Source organism: Lissotriton helveticus, chromosome 10 (assembly GCF_964261635.1).
Source record: "Lissotriton helveticus chromosome 10, aLisHel1.1, whole genome shotgun sequence".
In the NCBI taxonomy this organism is placed as follows: domain Eukaryota; kingdom Metazoa; phylum Chordata; class Amphibia; order Caudata; family Salamandridae; genus Lissotriton; species Lissotriton helveticus.
The window spans coordinates 226,921,034-226,948,018 of record NC_136071.1 but is presented as its reverse complement, the minus strand read 5'-3'; the positions used below and the strand labels follow the sequence as shown (position 1 = coordinate 226,948,018).

At 47.2% G+C, this 26,985-nt stretch overlaps 1 protein-coding gene across 1 annotated transcript in view; it reads right to left on the bottom strand.

Annotated features, from left to right (window-relative positions):
• Positions 1–26,985, bottom strand: part of SHMT1 (serine hydroxymethyltransferase 1) — a 213,508-nt gene that overhangs the window by 43,730 nt on the left and 142,793 nt on the right. The window contains exon 10 of the mRNA XM_078665177.1: positions 22,398–22,514. Within this exon, the coding sequence (XP_078521303.1) occupies positions 22,398–22,514 (117 nt within the window). The remainder of the gene's footprint in view (positions 1–22,397; positions 22,515–26,985) is intronic.

The following is a 26,985-nucleotide window of genomic DNA, read 5'->3' as shown; positions in this document are numbered from 1 at the left end:
TTCATACACAAAGGAAGTACCCCGCAACACATTGACTGACTGTTGAGGATATCCCTTAAGGATAAAGAGATAGTCCCACAAATGTACTGAAGGCGACTAAGCATTCAGATACACTGACCCGATACTCCTACATATGGGGTTTTAAACTAACCCCATAAGTAAACTTGATGGCTTGCTATAGTCATTTCTCGCAACAGGTTACGAGCCTCATCACACCCTCAAATTGCCTCTAGTAAGCTCAACGATTACATTTCCCTTAGTATGAACAGTAGAAGTCCCATTACCTTACTAGATCCGGCCACCTAATTCTTCTGTATCCAGGCATTCACGAACGAAACACACGTGCCCCAGTGGTTAGTGGCTTATATCAATCACCTTAGTCGCAAGTGCCACAAATCTACCCACATTGTCAATGTCTGTCAGTGCAAGTTATGTACCAGCAATGTATGTGGGATAAACTCTACGCCATGTTACCAATGCGGATGTAGAATAATCGGCACCATGTTGCCGTAGTGTATGTGGGACAAACGGAGTTGTGCCACAATAGTCTCAGACAAAGTGCACCATCTCATGATATTGCATGAGGGATAAACTCTGCACAATGTAATACTGTATGAGGGATACACTGCAGTAGATCACAATAGTGTATGTAGGACAAACTGCACCATGCCGCAATAGGTATGTGGGATAACCCCTGTGCATGTGGGATTAACTCTGCCACAGATTATTTCAGGTCTCACCAAAACTGTTGAGTCTGGGATTCCCGTTCTGAATAGAGGGCATGGGGATTCCCAGTGACCTTTTTCTAGCACATACTCTTTTCTGTGATTATTTTAAGTGTTTCACCCAGATTAACAATTCCTGACCGGAGTTGCCTTTCTACAACCCTTGGTCAACAGACTGGCTTCATCTCCTCCAATGAACTCACTTATTCTAAACACCTCAAGCAGTCGAAGCACTACGCTTAATGTGCCCGTGTTCCATCGGCATAATCTGTCGAAATTATACAACCATATTTGATTTTACCTTCCTATTATACAAAATATTAAGAATAAAAAATGTCTGAAACTATCTTTTACAAAAATATAATATTTATAAAAGAAGACTTTACTGGAATATTCTGCAATAGTTTGCGGTTAAATCCCTAGAAATATATGACCTTTCAGTGGACTGCTCCCTTCCTTGCCCAGCTCCGCCTGATCGCTGCTGCCCCAGAGCTCCCTGCTGCTGATCTTCTGGCCCTCTGGTCAGTGGTTCGAGGCCCTCCTCCACCCGCAGGCTCCCGCCTGTGCCTCATCCCTGGTGGTCTAGATTAAAGTCTCTGCTGGACTGCCCTCAGTCTCTTTCTGCTTTTTCCTGCCTTTTCTTGTTGTTCCTTTCACTTAGCCTTTTTTCTCCTTGTGATTTTTTACTGCGTTTTGCCCCTGCTGCGGTGATCCCATCTGGCCAAGCCCCCCTACAGTGCCACTTTCCCGCTCTCCCCACTTCTCAGCTGTCCAGCCCCCCTGCACACCACGTAGTGGCGGAAACCGCATCGCTGATGCGCCAAAGGCAAGCTCATCTTTCCCTGGACCGCACCCAGTGCCACGGTCCCTGGTCCTTAGACACTACATCAATATGAAGCCAGCATCATCCTCCCTCTCAACCCAGGATGCCACATCGCCAGCCACCTTGCGTCGCCGAAGGACAAGCAAGGACCTTTTACCTGCCAAAACTGCAGCTGCACTCTGTCCCACCACCGCACTACTGCTCCTCCTGCCGCCCACCCAACTGGCTCAGTTGCATCCTCCTCAACACGCGCTCCCTCCAAAGACATGCCACTGAAATCTGGGACCTCTAAACTCATTCTCTCCCGACATCTCCTTCCTCCCAGAAACCTGGACAAACTTTAGCTCTGGCCCGGACATCACCACAACCATCCCCAATGGCTACAAGATCCCCAGCAAGGACCGTGCAAAATGACCAGGATGAGGCATCACCACCGTCAACAAAAAGCCCTTTGCCTGACCACCCAACTAGGACGAACAACAACAATGGAATACCTCCACTTCCAGATCAACCCAAACACCACTCTCTGCAGCACCCTTGTCTACAGAACTCCTGGCCCCCACCGCCCCTCACCAACACCATCATAGACTTCATTGCACCCCATGCTCTCGCATCCACCGATTACATCCTACTCGGCAACCACAACTTTCACCTGGGCAACCCCAACCATCAAAACACAGCATCCCTTTCTGGGGAACCTCGCCAACATACGACTCAAGCAGCTAGTCACCGCTCCAACCCACGCAGCAGGACAAGCTCGACCCCAATCTTCTCTGCCAGCAGAAATGTCACACCACGCAACTTCGCTGGACCGACCACCACTGTGTGCACTTCGCCTTTACCAAACCCCAAAGCACACCTATCGCTTCACTGCCCTCCCGGCTGTAGCTGGAACAAGGTCACCGAAAAACATCTCACCTCCTCCCTAAGCCCTTCCACACCGCCATCTGCCAACGCTAATACGCATGCAGCCTCCACTGATTGATCTCCAACTGCTCCGACACTCTGGCAACCCCTCAAGAAGGCACCCGGCAAGCAACACTCCTCGAAAGGCATCTGGTTCACTCCCGCCCTCCACCAGTCCAAACATACTTGCAGACGACTTAAGAAATTAACAACAAAACCCCGGAAACCCACACAACCTTCAAAGCTGCAATCACCGCACACCACCTCCTCCTCAAAACCACGAAGAAAACGGCCTTCCAGGACAGAATAAACGCCAACGCACAAAACAGCAAAGAACTCTTAACCACCGTTAAGGAGTTTGCTGGGCCTAACAGCGAGACCACGGACATCCCATCCTCACAAGACCTCTGCAACAAACTCAGCTTATTTTTGCATGACAAGATCAGGTAGCTCTACGATAGCATTGACATCAAAGACCCTCATGAAGCCCGACACCGCCGCAACTAACCACGCTGCATCCCAACAGATCCTTCTGAACTGGACCCTGCTCATCACAGACTACACACTCAAGACCATGAAGAGTATCCACTCCGGAGCCCCTTTGGACCCATGCTCGCACCACATCTTCCATAGATGAGCCACCACCATCACCCCCGAGCTTTGCCACACCACCAACTGCTCTATTGAGACAGCCACCTTCCCAGATGACTGGAAACACGCAGGGATCAATCTTCTGCTAAAAACAAACATCCGCCGACCCGACAGACCTCAAGAAGTTCAGACCCATCTCCCTGCTCCCCTTCCCAGCCAAGGTCATCGAGCAGGCCATCAACACCCAACTCTGAGTTCATCGAAGCAAACCACATCCTGGACATCTACCAATCCGGTTTCAGAAGTAACCACAGCACCAAGACCGCACTCCTCGTCGCCACCTACATCCGCTCCCTCCTTGACCGGGTCAAAAATGCAGCTCATTCTTCTGGATCTCTTGGCGGCCTTCAACACAGTCTCCCACGGCACCCCAAACATGAGACTCAAAGTCGCCGGCCAGACTGGTCCTCGACATCCCCTGCCGCAGCCACACCACCGAACACCTCCAAGAACTCCACTGGCTCCCAATCAACAAAAAAATCACTTTCAATCTTTTCACTCATGCCTACAAAGCCCTTCATGACGCAGGACCAGCATACCTGAATCACCGCCTTTCATTCCACATACCCACCAGACACCTCCGCTCAAGTGGCCCTGGCCACCGAACCACAAATCCACAAGACTAGAACCAGGGTCAGATCCTTGTCCTACCTCACTGCCAAGATCTGGAACACCCTGCCTCTCCACCTCAGTCAATCCCCATCGCTGACTCAATTCAGGAAGGATCTCAAGACCTGGCTCTTTGGCTGAACTCCAGTACACAGACTGATCACCCCCATCTCCTGATTAATTGATAAAGTGTTTACAAATGTAACAAACATATCGTTCAAACCAGAAGATAAAAAGGACAAAAACAAAGAAAAATAAATACTAGAATAAACTTTAACAAATAAAATCCTACAACCATTAAGAAATAATTGATGTGATTGGTGTGATTTACTATTCACACTAGTCTCACAAACACTGAAGAAAGTACTTAAATCTTAAAGTGAGACTATTCTAATTTTCAGTCCTGCACACATCTGGGAAAGCGTGAACATAGGTTTGTTGGGTTTACTATTATAATTCCATCCAATAAAAATGAGTGAAAATGCATACATGAAATGGGTGGTAGTTGCCATTTTAAATCCAGTCCTATAAATATTGGGGTAGTGCGTAAACTGAGGGGAGTAACACTTATCTAAGTCTCATCTAGTTAAAAGTGGGAAAGTACATAAAACAAGCATTTGCAATGCAATAGGTCTCGCATTAGGAAAGTTTGAGCTATTGGTATTGTAAATGACCTATTTTTTATTTATGTGTTGGTTTTGAAAATAGCGAAATTAATAGCTTTGTCATTTACAATGCCAATAGTTTTAACTTTTGCAAATGTGACACCGATAGCATTTGTAATGCAATATGTGTTGCATTTACGTGACTTAGATGTATTGATATTACAAATAACAATGGCTTTTAATTTTTTTAAATAATGAATACTTAAAAGTTATTGTAATTTATAATGGCAATAGCTTAAACTTTTGTAAATAACTTTTGTAAACATTATGTTCAGTGTATTTTATTGTGACGAAAATCCAAGAACAGAAGTGAAATATTAACATCTTTTTGTGACATTTGTAATAAAGCTTGAAACATAGAGAGGACATATTTTAACCTGATGCTTGTGGATGCCTGATGCTTGTGGACGTCTGATGCTTCTGGATGCTTGTGGATGTCTGATGCTTCTGGATGCTTGTGGACGTCCGATGCTTCTGGATGCTTGTGGATGCCTGATGCTTGTGTATGTCTGATGCTTGTGGACGTCTGATGCTTCTGGATGCTTGTGTATGTCTGATGCTTGTGGACGTCTGATGCTTCTGGATGCTTGTGTATGTCTGATGCTTGTGGACGTCTGATGCTTCTGGATGCTTGTGGACGTCTGATGCTTCTGGATGCTTGTGGACGTCTGATGCTTCTGGATGTCTGATGCCTGATGCTTGTGGATGTCTGTTGCTTGTGGATGCTTGTGGATGTCTGTTGCTTGTGGATGCTTGTGGACGTCTGATGCTTCTGGATGCTTGTGTATGTCTGATGCTTGTGGACGTCTGATGCTTCAGGATGCTTGTGGACGTCTGATGCTTCTGGATGTCTGATGCCTGATGCTTGTGGATGTCTGTTGCTTGTGGATGCTTGTGGACGTCTGATGCTTGTGGATGTCTGTTGCTTGTGGATGCTTGTGGACGTCTGATGCTTTTGGATGCTTGTGGACGTCTGATGCTTCTGGATGCTTGTGGACGTCTGATGCTTCTGGATGTCTGATGCCTGATGCTTGTGTATGTCTGTTGCTTGTGGACGTCTGATGCTTCTGGATGCTTGTGTATGTCTGTTGCTTGTGGACGTCTGATGCTTCTGGATGCTTGTGTATGTCTGATGCTTGTGGACGTCTGATGCTTTTGGATGTCTGATGCCTGATGCTTTTGGATGTCTGATGCCCGTGGATGCTTGTGGACGTCTGATGCTTCTGGATGCTTGTGGATGTCTGTTGCTTGTGGATGCTTGTGGACGTCTGATGCTTCTGGATGCTTGTGTATGTCTGATGCTTGTGGACGTCTGATGCTTCTGGATGCTTGTGTATGTCTGATGCTTGTGGACGTCTGATGCTTCTGGATGCTTGTGTATGTCTGATGCTTGTGGACGTCTGATGCTTCTGGATGCTTGTGTATGTCTGATGCTTGTGGACGTCTGATGCTTCTGGATGCTTGTGTATGTCTGATGCTTGTGGACGTCTGATGCTTGTGGACGTCTGATGCTTCTGGATGCTTGTGGACGTCTGATGCTTGTGGATGTCTGATGCCTGATGCTTGTGGATGTCTGTTGCTTGTGGATGCTTGTGGACGTCTGATGCTTCTGGATGTCTGTTGCTTGTGGATGCTTGTGGACGTCTGATGCTTCTGGATGTCTGATGCCTGATGCTTGTGTACGTCTGTTGCTTGCGGATGCTTGTGTACGTCTGATGCTTCTGGATGCTTGTGTACGTCTGATGCTTGTGGATGTATGTTGCTTGTGGATGCTTGTGGACGTCTGATGCTTGTGGATGTCTGTTGCTTGTGGATGCTTGTGGACGTCTGATGCTTCTGCATGTCTGATGCCTGTTGCTTGTGGATGCCTGTGGATGCCTGTTGCTTGTGGATGCCTGTTGCTTGTGGATGCCTGTTGCTTGTGGATGCCTGTTGCTTGTGGATGCCTGTTGCTTGTGGATGCCTGTTGCTTGTGGATGCCTGTTGCTTGTGGATGCCTGTTGCTTGTGGATGCCTGTTGCTTGTGGATGCCTGTTGCTTGTGGATGCCTGTTGCTTGTGGATGCCTGTTGCTTGTGGATGCCTGTTGCTTGTGGATGTCTGTTGCTTGTGGATGTCTGTTGCTTGTGGATGTCTGTTGCTTGTGGATGTCTGATGTCTGATGTTTGTGGATGTTTGACGTTTGTGGATGTCTGATGCTTGTGCATGTCTAATGTCTGATGTTTGTGGATGTTTGACGCTTGTGGATGTCGGACGCTTTCACTTTCAGGTGTTGGCACAGGAAGGTATTTTTACGGTACGTGTGGCATTTCTTTGCTAGACAAAAATTAGCAAAAGCAGGTTCTAAGGTTATGAAAACATTTCTCTTGCCTAATCTCAAAGTGAGAAATATTTTGGCAGTCAAGTCACTCATAAAGCTGTGCTGTCACCTTGTATCGTGTTCTTGAAAGAATTACCACTGGACATCTCGCAGCACAATTTCCCCCCCTTCAACTTACTTAAGTGGGTGGTAATAACCTGTTATCTTCCCAAAAGAATTTTGACACGATGTATCCGTATTTCAGCAACCTGCCTTCTCAGAAGAGGGAGCGGCTGAAATACATTTCGCTGACATTCTGTGTACACACACACACACAAAACATGCACACACTGGGTGTGATCTTATGCAAACCACGGTGAAACATCTTGCTAAGTTTAAATGAGTGACACTTCTCAAAGTTTGGGCAACTTGACTATGGGACGACTGACAACTGTACGCTGCTCGGGTGGTCCTGTTTGCTGAAATCCGTTTTGAGTTATATCTTTACATCGAATTAGAGGCCTTGTGCCAAACAGCACCTGCTAGATATAGCTGGCTCACGCGGGTCCTGCACGATCATGCACTTACCTCTGCCTCGCTATGCCACTGCCCTGCGAGAATTAACCTGGGACCCCATGTCCAGTGGTAATGAGAGTCTGCCTCCTGCGAGAGGCTGGGCGCGGGTTCTATCGTGTCCTTCTTCCACGCCTTTATATGTAAATAGAAGTGCAGGTACTCCATATAGTACATTTATGCATACCCCCTCAGTTCGAACTGGGCTATCAGGCAGGTCCCGAAGGGCTGGTCTGACAGATTGCGTTGTGGGACAGTTTTATGGCCAAGCGGGTCGGGTTGAACTGTTCATTTCCCTGATATTACTCCTTATTCGCTAATAAGGACCTTTGCTATTTTGGTGTCTGGGCCTAATTTTTGTCCCAGTCCGACCCTGCTGATCCGTGCTGGTACACTCCCATTAATTGTATTGCAGCAGTGCTGAGAAGTGCAGGCACTCAGTACGGACAGCACCTGCCCTTTAAATAAAGTTCTAGGCTTCCTCCTCATAGAATACATAGGTGGGGAATCGTTGTTCACCTGTCGGAAGTCAGCTTTCGCCGCACAAATGTGTTCCTTTCCTGTGTCAGCACCGTTCCAATGAAAGTGCTGCAGCCCTGCTGCACGGCCTGTATCAAAGTGCGGCTACCCATGTGTCTGACAGAAGCAACCCGTCGAAAGCGCCGTTTTGTTCTTCATGGAATGCAAATGTTCACAGATGAAAGTTACAGGCTTCTGGAAATGTCTTGAAAAATCTCCGTTTGGTACAAAACCTAAAATCCAATGAAAACAAGCAGCAGCACATTGGCTGGACACAGGGTTGTAGCAAGGGGGCTGTGGGTTCCTAATTCAAGGGAATCATACTCTTGTTTGATAGGGAAAAAAGCTATAACGGGGTGTAGTGATCTACTCAGAACCCTGATTCTAGTGTCACTGTACCTGCTGCACTATTCACAAATACACTCTCTAGGTAGACAGCGGTATCCACAGCTGAGTAAAAACACCTGGACTGGCAGAAAGCATCTTAAAGGCGCACGCACTAAACGCCCTGGCACTGGATCCGGTGAGAGGGCACGTGAAGGGTCGGGTGGAGTACGTCCCCTCTATAGTGCAGTGAACACACGAGCAGTGCACGTGCAAATCAAAGACAACTCGAATGCTAACATAAGGTGCCAGAGAACTGTGAACTTGATTAAGGGGCCCCACACCATTATGCGTTAGGCCACTGGTGCCAGGGAAAGCAGTTTTCACCATAAAAACAGCACAATGAATATCTACCAGACAGGCGTACATGAGGCTCTGTTATGACTGGGTGGATACCGTCAAACAGTGTGACAGGAGCAGTCACTATTTCTAATTCAGAGCTGACGAATTCCGAAGCCTGCCCCAGTGTCTACCCACTAAATGTAAATGTAGTATACTTGTAAAGCGCACAGCTGCCCCAGCAACGGGGCGTCCCGGCGCTGTATAACTCTGGGGTACCCGTCCTGGCTTTCCCTGTGGGATGGTCCCTGCTGGGAGTCCCCAAGGTGGAGCCAGGCATCCCCGGAATTGGTGGGGCCGTTGTGGAGATTACGCAAGCTAATGCCCAGAGTTGCCGAGTGTGATCCCTGATTAGAGTAAGCACCGAAGCGAGAATTATCGAGTCCGCTGACCAAGGTCCACGACCCTGCCGCGTCGGGAATCGAACCCTGGTCCCGGGCAGACTTCTGCTCTCGGGTCTGCCGCCTCTAACCAGTGAGCCACACTACTCCACTGTAGGCGCGGGGTGATACCCTCTGTGTCTATCGATTGCTCGCCTACCTGCAGTACAGACACCGAACCCCGCCGAAACAGAAGTGATGGATCAACAGAACATACAGATAGCCACCGGGCAGCGCAGCGGGTAAAGCGCCTGCGGTGTATAGCCTGCAGCTTCCAATGATACTTGTAGAGTTGACTGTATTTCATCCATCGAGGCTCGCCGCTGAGTGCACTGGGATAGTAATATAACTTTATAGCGAAGGGCTGAGAGAGTGATTCTTTCGTGGTGGGCGCTACACATGTATCTACGAATCTCACTCAGTGTCTGTGACTCTGATTCCAAATTAACACAAGGCAACGTCTGAAGAAGCAGCTGAATACCGAGATGTAGAACTGGAGTCTTACTGAGGTGTGCCCCCATGTTCACAAGCCCAACCTCGGTCTCAGAATTTTTTTCTTTTAAAAACACCTCACACTGTCACTGCTTATCTCAACTCCCTTACGACACTATTACTTGTATTATTTAACATCTGTGCATAACTCAATAGGATCAAAACTCATTTGGGGGCTTTGTGAGTAACTCAGCATCGAAGACTCAGAACTACGAATTATTGTGCAAAACTAGAAAATCGTAACCAAGACAGCGCTTGAAGATTAGTCTGAGATTTTACAACGGAGCCATATCCAATCAAAATACCAGTAAAGAGAACAGATAAGTTGTCGAGCTTTGTTGAAGTAGTATACGATACCATACCATCTATTTTCTTCATATACAGCCTCCCACACCTCCGCCGTTAACAGGCACCCTGCTTTCAAACCCCACTCACACAAACAGGAGTCGTTGTCACCGATCGAAACCTCGAACACAGACCCTCAATACTGTGCGAATAGACCGAGCCCGCCCATATGCCACATCAATTGGTTTCGCTCTTGGAACAACTCTCTGATTGGTTGGTGGCCATGCTCATCATATGTGTTAATCGAGTGTTTCCGCTCCGTTTACACACCCACCAGGGAAATGTAGTTTCTTGCTTTGAGCAAGCACTCGTGCTGGGCGGGGCGCAGGAACCTTACCAATAGTAAACAAGCAAAACAAGTGACGTCAGGCGGGCGCGTGCACTTCCGCGCAGGCGCAGTGTGTTCTTGGTCGCTTCTCCGGCACCTGCCCGCCCATCCATCGGGAGCCGGACAGAAGGAGCCCACATGAAAACAGGACAAGAAAAGAGCCTGGTGAGGTAAGGGGGGAGGGGAGCGTGTGTGTATGCAGTGTGTGTGTGTGTGTGTGTGTATGCGACGGCGGGGGTGGGTTCTCTGTATGCGTGCGTGTGTGTATGTGCGCTTGTGTGTGTGTCTCTGGTGAGGTAAGGGGGGAGCGTGTGTGTATGCAGTGTGTGTATGCAGTGTGTGTATGCAGTGTGTGTGTATGCGACGGCGGGGGTGGGTTCTCTGTATGTATGGTGCGTGCATGGGTGCTCGTGTGTGTGTGTGTGTGTGTCTCTGGGTATGCGCATGCGTGTTGGTGCTTCCGAGGCAGGAGAGGGGCACGGCGCCGTGCGCGCCCACGAGGTGCAATCTGCGCTCGTGCACCCTCTTGTCCTCATTCCCAGAAACGGGTGACTATAGATGTCTTCGCAGACTAAGCAATGCTTCGCATTGCTTACGTCTAGCTCGACCTAAAAAGGGTTAGATTTACATTCTAATTCAATCAAATAGAAAATGGGAGACGGTTGTGCGTACATTTATTACTCTTACATTAAAGTTAAAAACATTATTTCAAATGAAAATAAATTGTTTGTGGTAGTGTTGAAATAAAAACTATTTAATATCAACTTTTTTTTTATTTTTTATTATGGCTCCCATTCATTTTAAATGAAGACAAGAAAGCCTTAATAACGCTTCTGGCGGTCCTCAGGGGTGCGGCGGTCCAGCCACAGCAACACCAGTGGTCTGACCGCCCTATTAGGACTTCAGCGGTCAGACCGCCATTGCACCACTGCAGCCGCCAGGGGCAGTTCCCTGGCGGTCTGATGGCTGCAATATGCTTTGTGGTGCCTTGAGGCACCGGTAAGCATATTACAGTTTTCCTCACTGCCAGCGTAGTCATGAAGGTTCTTTCTCCATGAAAAGGCTGGTGATGAGGAAAGGGCCCCCTCTTGCCCTTGTGCATGGGGATGCATGCAGGGGGGGGCACATCTTGAGCCCCCCTATATTTCTACACAGGAAAAAATGCACAACATGATGCATTTCTTCCTGTGCAGGAACGTGCACTGGCGGTCCTGAGGCAGTGCTCTTTCAGGCTCTCAATGGGCCTTTTAAACAGAACTGTCGCGAGACCGCCACGCCGCCAGCCTACAAAAAACTGGTAATCTGGCGGGTGGCGAGTCTTGCTGGTGTGTGTGGTGTTGCGGTGGCAAGCCACCTACCATCACATGGACAAAAGTCATAATTGGGCTCTAAATGTAGTGCATAGTCAAATATATCAATTCGAAAAAGAAAAATACAAATAAAACCAAAACAGCTTAATGTACAGTTTTTATATTTTTAAATATAAAACTTATAAATAATTGTGCCACAGTTAATAATTTAATTGGAATTAAAACGTGAAATAATTTAAAAACCAAACATTCAATTATTAAACTAAAATAGCATTGGCCACTCAAGCCCCTAATAAACCACTTAATCTGTCAAATATAAAAATAAAATCATACCTCCCAAAATACACGAGCCTCAACATTAAAAGAAAATATAGTTTAACTTAGAGGAGTTTAAAAAATGTAAACATGTATAGCTTTAATTTTTTATATGGGTTTATAAATGAAATACTACCCACAAAACTATAAACGCCCCAAAAGTACCATATGTTTTAAACTTTAAAAAAATATATAAATTCCATTGTAACCAAACTAAGCACAACCTACATCTCTGAACTAACCACGTAATATAACAAATGCTACAGCCCAAAATAAGTAAACACATTGTCAAATTATTTTAATATCATTTATTTTAAACATTTATAGAATATATTTTAACACTATTCACCCACCCAAGTCCTCATAATAACAACCGCCCCCCAAAAATTAAGTAAATAAAAAAATAAAACATCAGAAACTACAATAAATAAAATTGAATAATCATTAAAATGACAGGACTAAAATGTACTATTTTAATAACCAAAATATATTAGTAAATATTTAACATTATTGCAAGAAAACAAAAAAAAATCCTATCTCAGTCAGGAGAATTAAGAGTGCTAATCAGAGCGTAAAGTGAGCAGGACCAGCGGAGAAAGGACTTTCATTTGCCTGGTACAGGCAAGCCCCTTTAAGACCATTCCGGTTTGCCTCCACAGCTGGGGTGCATGGATTCTACTCCATGGCACTATCCTTGCCAACCACTGCTCTTCTTAACCTTCATCATTACTGGTGGCAGTTCCAGGTTTGTTACTGATACTGCATCATCTCCTTCAGATTCCTCTCCAGGGCATCTAAAGATGTGACCATAAGTCATAGCTGGTTCTATCTGCTCAAACATCTTCACTTATGTGGAGTGATGGTGGAGGACAGGAACAGATCTTGACAGTGGCAGCAGCTTGGATCAACTAGGCGCATCGAGAGGGATTGATAAGAACAGAAGCACTAGCCTTCCTCGACCCAGCAAGCTCATTTCAAACCTCCTTCTGCCTCTCCCCACTGATAACCGATTCAGAGTACAAGATGGGAGCACATGCCCTGATATAAAACTTTTTTTTTTTTAACCATGGGACGCCGTTGCCAAAACCCCCCCCAAAAAAACAAAGGATGAAAAATATTTAACCGTCATCCGATGAACTTATTCGCATATCATGCATTTTTGAAAGCCTCAGTCTGTTAATATCACTGGTGTGGATACCTGTGTAAGGTATTCTAACATCAGATTTTAATGTAGGCTTAGATTTTTTGTGTGTTGAAGGAATTCCAATTAAAAACAATGGGAGTGTCTTATCAAAACGGTGGGAGTTTTTGTAATATCTGGACATGCTCTTGCACCCGGACTTAGAAGCTTTGTAATATCTGGACAGGTCTCTGTATGCATATTTGTAAGCTCTGTAATATCGAGCTCTGCTCTTGCAACCACGCAGAGCTTTGTAACAACTGCACATGCCCATGCACACAGATGCAGGTGGTCAATCTATCAAGCAAGCTTTACCTTTGAAGAGTCGCTCATGAATGAAGTAACCACAGGGTCAACAAGGGGAATCCGAGCTATGAGACTGAAAAATGAAAATGCGCAGCAGCAAAACGGATAATCCAGATTTACCAGAAAGTGCATCTTCTCTAGCTTACTCTCTTAAAGGATTAATCCCATTGCTTGCTGCACAAGGACGATTTCCATTTCTGCACATTGTGCACCATGTATATTTCCTACATTCTTTGCCTCTACCAAGCGTACGGTGCCCTCACTTCTGCATGGTTGGGGTGTAGGGGGGGGGGGGGGGGGGATCTCAAAGTGGTCATGTTTCTAATTTTTGGCTAGCTGTTCCTGACACTATGCACAGTTCTCAGGAGATGGAAGCAAGTATTTATTGCATTCTTGGAAGCTGTGCAAATTGCTTTTAAACCACAAGTAAAACACACTAGACGCATTAAGATGAATCATATCGGGAGCATTGTACAATGCATCGCCATCCATTAGTATTCTTTATACTGGAGTCTGCCCCTTCAATCACCATAACAGAACAAGTTAGCAGAATCGGTCTATGAAAAACATTTTTGAGCACACTGGAGTAAAAAAAAAAGAAAAAAAAAAAAGACATAACATGGAAGTAGAAGAAATATGGAAATTTGATTAGCGGTGGAGAAGGATTAGTTTCTGTCCTGTAACTCCAGTTCTGTAGTAAGGGTATCTCTGTTATAGTCATAATCTAGTGAATAGTCCCGCCCATGTGCGTGGACCCCGGAGCAATCAAAAATAATCTCTTACAGTGTCAAAAAATGCAGAAAATGCATAGACACTTAAGAGAGAATTTAAAGACAGATAATGCAGCCAAAAAGGCTACACTGTCCAGTACTTCAACTAGAAATTCCACCAAAAAAATCCAAAAAACAGCAAAGCCTGTACAGATTTCCCTTGCTTCAGCAGCAAAAACCCTCTGGAATGATAGAGAGGAGGATCTGGACAGACAAGCCCCATAGGCTGCCATTATGTGGCTCAGAACAGGATACTGTGCCTTTAAGAGAACTTTCCAGAACTTCACAGTATCCCAGAATGCACTGCAGGTCCCTTTTACTTTCAGTTCTTTTTGAAGGCGTAACACGCCAGACCTGTAGCATTCCTTACATGAATATCTCTCTACACCGGGGAGGAGGGCGGGCGGTTATGACTATAACAGAGATACCCCTACTACAGAACTGGAGTTACAGGACAGAAACTACTCCTTCTGTAGTAGGGGATCTCTGTGTATAGTCATAATCTAGTGAATAGAACGGCAAGCCCATCCCCACACCAAAGCGGCGGTGGAGAAACGAGAAATAACACCACCATTGTGCGAACAGATTTCGCAGCGAAGCCTGCCCAACCTGAGCGTCTGCCCTGGCATCAGTGTCCAGGCAGTAATGCTTAGCAAAGGTATGAATCGACTTCCAAGTGGCCGCCTTGCAGATTTCTGCAATTGGAACATTAAGGAGCAAAGCAGTCGTGGCAGCTTTGCCCCTGGTGGAATGAGCCTTAGGTTTACCCCCTAAGGTCTTATTAGCTTTTTGGTAACACAATTGTATGCAGGACACAATCCACCTCGAGATGGACTGCTTAGAGGTAGCAAGACCTGTCCTGACTGATCCATAATTGATAAACAATTGGTCCGACCTACGAATATCTTTGGTTTTATCCAGATAAAATTTCAACACCCTCCGAACATCCAGGGAATGTAAAGACCTTTCAGCTGGAGATGAAGGATTCTGAAAAAACGTAGGCAAAGTTATAGTCTGGTTGACATGAAAATCAGAAATAACCTTGGGAAGAAACTTAGGGTGAGTACGCATAACAACCTTAGCAGCATGAAATACAGTATAAGGTTCTTGGCAACACAACGCCTGAATTTCACTCACCCTGCGGGCCGATGTAATGGCCACAAGGAACGCCGCCTTCCAGGACAGGTGCTGCAACGAAGCCTTATGAATAGGTTCAAAAGGCTCCTTCATCAACCTGGACAGCACTACATTCAGTTCCCATGAAGGCGAAGGAAGCCTGACAGGAGGAAACACTTTCTTCAAGCCTTCCAAAAAGTCTTTGATCACAGGGATCTGGAAGAAGGAAGTCTGTGAAGGGCATTTCCTGTAGGCAGTCAATGCAGCCAGATGGACCTTAATGGAATGGACATTAAGGCCAGACTGCGCCCGATGTAGAAGGTATGGAAGGATGACATCTTCCTTACATGTCGTCGGGTCATAGTTCTTGGACTTGCACCAGATACAAAACCTCTTCCACTTGTAAGCATAAGAAGTCCTAGTGGAAGGTCGCTTAGCCTCCTTCAGTATGTCTATGCAATCTTCTGGGAGATTCAGATGGCCATATTGCACTCTCTCAGGAGCCATACCGCCAAACTCAAAGACGAGAGGTTGGGGTGCAACATCTGCCCCCCGAACTTCGTGAGAAGGTCCGGCCTGCACGGCAACTTCATGTGGGGAAGGAGAGACCGGTGAAGCAGGTCCGTGAACCACCACTGCCTGGGCCATTCCGGGGCAATCAGTATCATCCGCGCCCTGGACTGGGACAGCTGGATGAGAACCGTCGGAATCAGGGGAATGGGTGGAAAAGCGTACAGAAAGCTGTTCGACCAGTTGATCCATAACGCATTCCCCAGTGTCCCCGGCTGGTAGTACCTGGAGGCGAAGTCTCGGCATTTGCTGTTTTCTGCGGTGGCGAACAGATCTACGTCTGGAGTTCTCCACCTTGCGAAGACTTCTCCTAGTACTTCGTCGTTTATGACCCATTCGTGGTTTTCCTGAATCAGTCTGCTCAGTGCGTCTGCCTGAACATTCTGCACACCTGGCAGATGGGTGGCCGTTATCGTCGGTCCTCGGGCCAGAAGCCAGTGCCAGATCGCCTGCGCCTCCTGCGACAGGGTGCGTTGTCTCAAACCCCCCTGCTTGTTGAGGTAATACATCGTGGTCGTATTGTCCGTCTGTACAAGCAGAGAATTGGTCTGGAAGGACGGGAGAAAGGCTTTCAGTGCCAAGTGAACAGCTCTGAGTTCCAGGAAATTGATGTGGTACGTGGACTCCGTCGGGGACCACGTCCCTTGAATCTGTTAATCTCCGGAGTGCGCTACCCAGCCCTGGAGAGATGCATCCGTCACGATAGTCTGAGTGGGAATGTCCTTGTGGAAGGGAACCCCTCTCAGGAGATTCTCCGCTGAACACCACCACTTCAGAGACTGAAGAGCATGCAGAGACAGCCGTATCTTGTCGTCCCAAGATCCTCTCCTCTGGTCCCACTGATCCTCCAAGCACTCCTGCAGCGGTCTCATGTGCAGCCGCGCATGTGGCGTCAGGAAGATACAAGAGGCCATCGATCCCAGTAGAGAAGACACCTTCCTCACTGTTGTAGATGGAGTGGTCATAAGAGCCTGAGCCTTCCGAAGGAGTGATAATCGTCGTTCCTCCGAAGGAGACACGCTTGCTGACATCGTATCGATGGTGGCTCCCAAGTACTGAATGCACTGGACCGGAGTCGGGACAGACTTGGACATGTTGATGTGCAACCCCAGCTTGTTCAATAGAACGCACGTCTTCTGGAAGTGCGCTAGAGCTTCCGAGAAGGAGGAGGCCTTGATCAACCAATCGTCCAGGTACGGGTAGACAAACACCTTGTTCTTCCTCAGGTGTGCCGCTACCACTGCCATGCACTTCGAGAAAGTTCTGGGCGCAGACTTCAGCCCGAATGGAAGTACCGTGTACTGATAGTGATTGGTGCCGACTTGAAATCGCAGGAACTTCCTGTGTTTGAGTGCAATGGGCACATGGAAGTACGCATCCTGTAAGTCACATAGCCAGTCTCCCTGTTGCAACTGAGGATAAATCTGATGCAACGACAGCATGCAAAACTTTTCTCTGCGAATCCACTTGTTTGCCTGTCGCAAGTCCAGAATGGGCCCGAACTTGTTCTTGTCCTTCTTGCGAACCAGAAAGAACCGGGAGTACAGACCTCTTCCCCTTTGAGACAGAGGTACGTCTTCTATCGCCCTTTTCCTTAACAGGATATCGGCCTCCGCCTGGAGCTCGCGCAGTTGATACTGCGAGCTGACCGGAGGAATTGATGGAGGAGGGCTGGTGAACCGAAGACTGTATCCATTGCAAACAATATTCAGCACCCACTTGTCCTGAGTAATTTTTCTCCACTCTGCCAGAAAAAATTGAACGCTTCCCCCCACCGGAGCGGGTAACGGATGAAGGGGAAGTAACCGCTCAGGGTCGAGACCCGGCCGGGCCTTTGTTAGCTGTAGAGGACTGCTGTCCACCTCTACCCTTCTGGCGCTTCTGTAAGGGTCTCCGGAACTGCTGCTGTTGCTGCTGCTGCTGCTGTCCCGAAGACTGTCCTCGCCCTCTGCCCTGTGCACCGAACCGTCTCTGGAACGGTCAGTAGGACTTCTTTTCCTTGGGCTTCTCCAAGCCCACCGCCGTCAGGGTCTCTGCCTCCGCCTTCATGCGGGCCATCTCATCATCGGCATGTTTTCCAAACAGTGTTTCTCCTGAAAACGGCAGATTGGCCACCCGCTGCTGGGCCTCCGGCTTGAGTGACGTGAGCCTGAGCCAAGCATGACGGCGCTGGTTGATCCCATGACAGTACCCATGGGCCCCCAAAAGAGAGATATCCACAGCCGCGCTGATGACCTGGTTTGAAACCAGCATCCCTTCCTTAAGGATCTCTAGGAAGTCCTCCCTCTTGTCTCCTGGCAGAAGGTCTGTGAACTGTTGCAGGGAATCCGACAGGGCACGGTCGTACCGCCCCAGCAAAGCCGAATCGCTGGAGGCTTTCATGGTAGTGGAAGCAGTCCCACAAGCCTTCCTCCCAGCCGAGTCGATCCATCGGCTTTCCTTATCAGGCGGCACGGTGGAGGACGGGGAGGTAGAGTGTAACTTCCTGGCCGCCGTCACTATAACGGAGTCGGGTACTGGATCCATTCGCAGGAAAGCCGGGTCCGAATCCGGGGCCCTGTACTTCTTCAGAAGTCGTGAGGGAGCAGCCTTCACCACCGCTGGCGTAAGGAACAGCTCCTCCGCAGGTTCCACCAAACCTGGCACTAATGGCAGCAGGGGGCGAGACAAATGCTTCTTGTGAAGTGTCTCAAATATCACGGACGTCGTAGGTGTAGGGGCCGTCACCGTGATGCCTAACTTTGTCGCCCCCCTCAGGAGAACCTCCTGGAACGTGCTGATGTCGTCCACCGGAGACACCCTTGTCCCCGGGGAATCCGACAAGGTCGGCGAATAGGATCGTGTCCTGGAGGAGTCCGTGCGGGACCTGGATCCTCGCCTCCTATGGCGATGTCTAGATCTAGTGGAGGATCTGCGCCGACTCCTAGATCTACCTCTCCGTCCGGAGCGTGATCTTGACTTCCTAGGCCTCGGACAATCCGCCGGTTCCACCGGAGCGGGCGTCTTAGGTTTGACCGGGGCCTGCGGCTTAGGAGTCCCTTTGGGAGGGGTCGGAAACCTGGGTAAAGAAACCGACCTCGGAGGAACCGGGGGCGGCCTCTCTGGCACCTGAGGTCGAGGCACGGGTTGCGGAAGCGGAGGCAAAGGAGGAGGGGTAGGAGCCCTCGGAGGGAGACCCCTCGGCAACGGAGGCGTAACTTGCGACGGCGTATACACCTCGGAATACACCGAGCCCGGTGATCCACCACCAGCCTGGGAAGTTGGCGAGCCTCCCATGGCATCAGTCATCTTCTCCCGCTTCTTCGACGTCGAAGAACGGTGACCAGACGGCAAGCGTCGGCCCCTCGACGGCGAGCGTCTCTTCCTCGGCGTCGACCGTCTTCCATGCCTCAACGGCGAATTCGTCCGCCTCGACGGCGATCTCTTGTGCCTCGACGGCGATCTCAACCGCCTCGACGACGACTCCTTGCGCCTCGACGACGACCTCTTGCGCCTCGACGGCGAACTCGTCCGCCTCGACGGCGACCGCCTCGACGGAGGTCCACTCCTCGACGACGAGGTTCCCCTCGACGACGATCTTCTCCTCTTCACCGATGGCGAAGTCGCTTCGACGGCGAGCGCCGACGCCGGGCCCTTAGACGTCGAGTCTGACGAGGATGAAGACGAAATCGTCACAGGAGACTTAGACGGCGGTCTGTGCAACTCCCTCGACGTCTAGCGTCGACGGCGCTTCGCCCCAGAGCCCTGGGGAGATGGGGAACAGACCGTAGTCATCCCTCTCGACGTCGTGGTCAGTGCAATCGACCCAGACGGAGAGTGGGCACGCTTGCTGGTCTTCCTGCCTCTGGGGAGCCCCCCCCGAGGCCTCAGCACGGGCAGAAGAAGCCCCTCCAGACCCACCTTGCGCGTTCAGCCTTCTTTCCTCGAGTCCCTGAAGCCTGATCTTCTGTCTGTCCTTCAGGGTCCTGCCAGAGAAGCCCTGACAAATCTCACACTCCTCTGGGACATGGGAAGAGGGAAGGCAGAGGATACACACCTCATGGGGATCTGATTTGGCCTTCTTCCTGGAACACTCCGGGCATTTGTCAAATAATGCAGGCATATTTGACATCAAAAGGAGCAAAAACCAAGAAGAACAGCACTAAAGTACTTTAGAAGCACTCAAAACGAAATTAATAGTGAAAAATCACCAATAAACCCTTGAAAAGGGAGAGCTCAATGCTCCAGGGTCCTGCTTGCAGGAGCCGGAAAAAAGAACTGAAAGTAAAAGGGACCTGCAGTGCATTCTGGGATACTGTGAAGTTCTGGTAAGTTCTCTTAAAGGCACAGTATCCTGTTCTGAGCCACATAATGGCAGCCTATGGGGCTTGTCTGTCCAGATCCTCCTCTCTATCATTCCAGAGGGTTTTTGCTGCTGAAGCAAGGAAATCTGTACAGGCTTTGCTGTTTTGTGGATTTTTTTGGTGGAATTTCTAGTTGAAGTACTGGACAGTGTAGCCTGTGTTATAGGCTGCATTATCTGTTAATTCTCTCTTAAGTGTCTGTGCAGGTCTGCATTTTTCGACACTAAGATTATTTTTGATTGCTCCGGGGTCCACGCACATGGGCGGGACTATTCACTAGATTATGACTATACACAGAGATCGCGATTAATCACAAGAGAGAGCTAGGGTTTTTAGGGGCGCGTCCTGTCCCCAAATGTAATCTGTATAATCAATGTGGACTGGCCCACTGTGTTTGGTCACTTGGTCACTTTTGGCAGATAGCCTAGTGGCTGGACTCATTTAGTCTTTTTTAATAAACCCCTCACACACCAACCTGGTTGGTGTCATGCTTCATCATCGGGGTCCAACCAGGCAGCCGAATGCCGCCTGGTTGTGCTTCAACGCCTGACTACAGCGGAGCAGGTGTCGTGCAACAGTGTGATGTGGATGAAGGTGGATGTTAAAATATACCTCTGGGAATCCTTACCTATGAGTTTATTCTTGGCGGCCCAGGGTATTTTAATTAAAATATGTGATGCAACCATTAGTAGTCAAGATTTTGCTATAGGTTGTCTATGTGTTGGCGGTCTACATGTTTCAGTCCCTGTAGAAATTGTGTGGGACTTTCGTCAGGACCAAAAGGTGAAGTGAGTGGCAAAAAGAGGTGCCACGGGTGATAGTCTCCTACACACGCGCTAAGGTGTGTGGAAAAGTGAAAGTAAAAAAGGTCTGTATACTTAGACACTCACTGGTTAGCGAGAAAAATCTTCGCTATAGTATTCGGTTCCAGAGAATTGGGGCGTGGGGGGGGGGGGGAGGGGCTCTCGTGATCAATTTGATCATTGTGAGTCCTCCGCCGGAACCTAGATCGGGTCCCACGGCGTCCCGGGACGCAGAGGGACCCGATGTAAGTTCCGGCGGAGGACTCACATTGATCAAATTGATCACGAGAGCCCCTCCCCCCCACGCCCCGATTCTCTGGAACCGAATACTATAGCGAAGATTTTTCTCGCTAACCAATGAGTGTCTAAGTATACAGACCTTTTTTACTTTCACTTTTCCACACACCTCAGCGCGTGTGTAGGAGACTATCACCCGTGGCACCTCTTTTTGCCACTCACTTCACCTTCTGGTCCTGACGAAAGTCCCACATAATTTCTACAGGGACTGAAACATGTAGACCGCCAACACATAGACAACCTATAGCAAAACCTTGACTACTAATGGTTGCTTCACATATTTTAATTAAAATACCCTGGGCCGCCAAGAATAAACTCATAGGTAAGGATTCCCAGAGGTATATTTTAACATCCACCTTCATCCACATCACACTGTTGCACGACACCTGCTCCGCTGTAGTCAGGCGTTGAAGCACAACCAGGCGGCATTCGACTGCCTGGTTGGACCCCGATGATGAAGCATGACACCAACCAGGTTGGTGTGTGAGGGGTTTATTAAAAAAGACTAAATGAGTCCAGCCACTAGGCTATCTGCCAAAAGTGACCAAGTGACCAAACACAGTATACACAGAGATCCCCTACTACAGAAATGGTGTGAATTCTAGCTCTAGCCACCACAAGTTATTTTAGTGGTTGCTTCTCTTTCCAAATGAGGTTTTGCACAGTTCTGCTGGATGAATGTACACAGCTGTTTGTGCTTTTCAATGAGATCTCTCCTACGACCCCTCTTCCAATGTGGTCTGTACCATGGACTCGTTAATCTTGAAAATTCCAAAACCATGCACGGTCAAGGCTAAAATTAGGAGGGAGATTAGTTATACCAAGTAACATACAAATACATACAAACGATTTTGTAAATAGCACTTGCTACCTCAGTTGTCTAACACTGTAAATGGCAAGTGGATTGATCATCCAATTTGATGCCAATTTATCAACCTCTGAAGCAGAGTCGACTTTTACAATATTTGCAACCGCGATCTGCAGGCCACACACCAGACAGTTTCAGTCGTGTGCCCTAACCGTACAGCCATCTGCACGTCACAATGTTAAAAACTTGACTAACATTCTATTAATTTTTATTTAACAACACCGTAGCCTTTTACCTGATCCCATTTTTTTTCTTTTAATTTTTTCCACTTCTATTGCTCCCCCCCCCCCATATCAATTGCACCTCCTTTTCCCCATGGTTTTGGGAGGAAAGTACTATTGCATTAATTTCCAACCCTTTTTTTTTTTAAAACCAGAACACAGATGTCAATATGTTTTTTCAAGTTTGTCTACTGAGGTTTTGTACTGGATGTCACAAATATATCTACATTGGGAATCAGGTTTGGTTCTGCCGAAGCTCACCTGGGCAAGTGTTCTTGTTACAGGCAATGGAGCAAGCCTCCAGCACCTTCTCCGCTCTCCCTCCATCGGTTCCTTTGTTGCGCAAGTCTACGAGGATCAGGTGATTGTCGGACCCACCTGCAAATTAGAAGCAATGTGGACACCTGTGTTAGGCGCTGGAAAACGTATGTTAACAAAAGTGTACGTAGACAGCAAAGTCTCAGTAACTTAGCTTCCTCATAGACTGTATATAAATGCACATACTTAATACACACACCCTACCATGTATATCACCTAACCAGCAGATTTAGGTCCTATTGACGAGCCAAGAGCGGCGCTCGCAGATGAGCGCTGGGAGGCCTAGCAGTGCTCGGCGCCACAGTTTATTCATGTGGAGATGCGGTGTGGTGACAGCGGGAGTGCTGACCGAGCTGCCGATCGCACTGAAGTAGAGATGCGAGGGAAGATTCTTAGAAGAAAGCAGGGGTCTCAAGAAGCTGCCTCTCCCTGCTGCGGTCCAGTAAGCCAGATCCGACTCCAGAGGGTGGCGGCGCTGGATCCCAATATAGCCAGATTGCTGAGAATTGTGGCATATTCTGAATGGTGTCCATTTAAGCAGGGTCAACCCTGGTCATTTGGGGCTTGCCTGATCCTAAGATGGCTGCCGTCCGGGACAACTAACAGGTGGAGCTGCTCCCTGTCGAATCCCTGAGCAATATAACAGGCAATCAACTAAGCAGATAACAGGTAGACCCATGAAAGGCTCAGTATTTGGACAAGCTCTATCCTGAACAGATCCACTAAAGACATGCAGACCCTGGCACTGCTCATCATGCCGATCCTATGCTTAGTTTGCACCATCCAGATTATAGAAAAGTATGGGGACCCTCGGAATTCGTATATCAAGAACTCCTACCCCCTGCCGATCCTCAAGACGGTCGCCCCAGGCATTGACTCTATGAACCCTCCATCGACAGCTGAGACCCAGCCATTTTGACTGACGCCCGGTGGAGCTACCTCGCGAGCTAAAGAGGAGATGGGCTATGGATTCCCTCCTTGGCCATCACCTACCCAGCCGGACTTTAGGCAAACGCTCCTACATCTCCCCTGACCTTATCTCCCCCCTTTCCCTTCTCTCACCAATCTCTGCTCCTACACTGTCCTTTGCCCTCACCTGCCATTGCCCTTTGTGCCCACCCTCTTTGTTTTTTTGGGAACTTCTTCCCTCGCCACTTCAGACTAAACTATTTTGTCTGATGCCCGATGGAGCTACCTGGTTTAGCTATAGGGGAGATGGGCCGTGGATTCCCTCCTTGGTTGTCACCTACCCAGTCGGTATTTAGACAGACTTCCTTTCGTCTCTCCTTGTTGTCTCTTCCCTTATCCTCCCTTTTTCACCTCCTCTGTCCCCTCCACTACTTTTCTCTCTCCTTTCTCTCCTCTCCTAATGTATTGCCTATTTTTTAATGTAATGTGTAATTGTTGATCTTTTTCGGTTACATTGTTGATTCGCATGTAAAGCGATCTGATACCTTCGGGTCTAGCCAGCGCTATATAAAACTCTTTAAATAAAGAAATAAATATGTAAGACCATCTAATTAATAAGTGGCCAATATGGTGCATCTGCAGGGAGCGCAGCAGGACCAAGAGGCAGTGAACGATGCCCTTATCTACCTGAATCTGGGATTTGCAGGTGCACATCCATGCCCAGGGCTTTTGTGATTTTATGGTAGTAACAACTACACCTGGGAGCTTAGAAGAGTTGTGGAGGGAGTAGGCGCTTGTCAGGAGAGGAGGTAGTAATGCTGGTGAAGATGATGGGGAGGAGGTAGAAGCGTAAAGTTAGCTTTAAGGTTGAAAAATCATAAAGATCAGTGGCAGCAGGGTAGGTTTCCTCTTTATAATCTTGCTTATCCATTTCTGTCCCCGAAACATCTCTGCCTCCCAGAAATGATTGGAAGTTTTTTTAAGGGCTGCCATCCCACAAGTCAAGCTGTGAATAACTTGGATAGTGGGATTTATTTTTCACCTGTAATTAGATCACACTGGCCACATTGTTTGCTTATTCTGTACATATGTGGAGTTTTATTGGTGTTTGTAGGACTTATGGTTTTATCTGAAAAAAACGAATAAAGTTTGATTGGAAGTTTGAGATTTGTGTGGAGGGAGGTTCGTGGAATGGCCAGGGCTAGCTCAGATCGCTCTGGCCTACCAGAACAACCACTGGCCAATAGTTTTGAGTCTCACCATGCCACTATAGCTGGGGTGATGGCATGACCCAAACAGACCGCACAAGAGGGTCTCGAGGCTCAAACCCAGCATCGACCTGGCATGAGAAAGTATTCAAAAACTTTACATTTGAGAAGGATGCACATGCTTTGCTTCCCTCACCAACTGGAGTGATGTAGTAAACTATATTTAGCTCATTAATTTGTAAATGAACAGTGTTACTTTACTCAGTGGCTAGATTGGTGCTATATAAATACGGTTAGTAAAAGAACAAATGTCCCAACATGTCTGAAATGCAACTATTCATTGTGGAAAACATTAGAGGCCTATAAAATGGCTATCTGAGCAGGCGCGTCGCTGGTATCCAGCAAAGCAGAGCACGGAGTCTGCTGTCCTTATATGCTCACTTACTCCACAGCTAAAGAAACAATAAGGGAGGACACATGTACTTTAAAGTGAAACACACAATGTTTGGAGAAAAGAAACAAATTAATTATAAATGTTTGAAGGAATAATACAAGAACCATATTTTTGAACAGCCATCACTGGATAAGAATGAACTATATTAGAATACGGGGTGAACGGTTTAAAATCATAACCTGCATCACAAAAGATATTAGGATGGGCTAATAGTGGCTTTTCTGATCTGGATATTAGAGGATGGTGAGTAAAACTATTCTTCCTCATTGAGGAATAAAAGGTCATGTAGGTACCTACTTCGATTGAGCTACTGGGTGGAAATTGATTTCTCTCCACCATATGCCTTTCACTAAACTAATAAGTACTTCAAATGAGGTTATTGCTCTTTAAAAACACATGCCTTTACCACAAATTCGTACCATGCATATGCCGTTTTCCACGCAAAGTAAATATATTTAAGGTAAATTAAAACACACACACGCAATCTTCTGTCGATGGGGGCCCCCAACCCTGCAGGGTAGCCTCAATCCGGGGACAGAAACCTCTGGTGAGTAGACTACCACAACACGGAAAAGCAATGAAAATGCAATAGGTCTCGCCATTGATTAAGTTAAAGCCATTTGCTTTGCTAATGGTATCGTACAGGAAAGCAAATGGCTTTAACATATTGAAATGCAAGACCTATTGCATTTTAAATGCTTGTGTCTTTTGTTGTTGTGTGATTTTGAGTGGTATCAGGACATCAAAAGCTTCCTGTAGCCACTCAGATTTTGAACAGAATTTTTTGTTTCCAGATTTGTACTGGATGTTAGTTGTGTTTCCAAGTGTTCCAAATTGAGTTTGTTGCACGACCGATAGGTGGATGGATGTAAGGTAGTTTAGGTAGTCGCTTAGTTTGTTTTATGTTGGAAAGCAAGCAAGTGGTGGTCGGACCACGTGACTGGAGTTATAGCTTAAAAGGTAACTAGTTCAGTATTAGCAATAATTACATCTAGGATACGTCCAGCGATGTGTGTGGGTTTGTGGATAATCTGATGCAGGTTCAGTGAGTCTAGGCCAGTGATTATTGTTTTTGGATGGGTCATATTGGGTCTGTCAAACCAAATGTTGAGGTCACCCAGAACGCATAGGTTGGAGTGTATTGTTATCAAGTTTGAAAACAGTGTCTAGAAATGCATCTGGGAATATCGCCTTGCTAGGTGGAGGTCTGTAAAGGAGCAGGAAGTTAAAGGAGGAAGACGGTGTAGGATTGCATCTTGCTAGAATACCTTAGTGAGAAGCATAAGCAAAATATTTATACAGGAAAATACAAATCCCCAAGTTTACAAGGAAAAGGAACAATAGGGTAAAAGCAGTATAAATGAGAGTAATATACATGGCATCCTTAACCATTTAGTCTTAAAAACAAGGCAATGGATTTAATTTTTAAAAAAATCTTAAAAGACAGACTTGCCATGTGTTTGTAGCGGAGCATCCAATTGAATAATATATCTACTCGGTAATAACTGCATTAAATGGGCCTGGCACGCTTTTCTCATTAAAGAGATAAGCGATTCTTCCCACCACACCGCATTAAATAAAAATTAGTAACTAGAAAAATGTGGTATTCTTCAGGGTGACACGGCCACAAAGCTTAAAAATAATAATAATACCGGACTCCGGTAAAAATATTAAAAAAATCATCAACTTCAAATCGGGAGATGTACTTTATCGAATGTTAATAAAAGTTAGTATCTGCTCGGTTCCTGGAACTTCTACCAAACTACGGTCTGGAAACACAAATATAAATTAAATATTTCTCACTGGCATAAAAAAAATACTCTGAAAAAATACTTGCAGAAATAATGCAAATTCATTTTCAGTGGCTGCGCATACAGTAAAACACTGAATTTAAAAGACTGACAATGAAAGGTTTATGCCTAATCTAATGCAAGTAGCCAACCACTATCACTGCCAATTA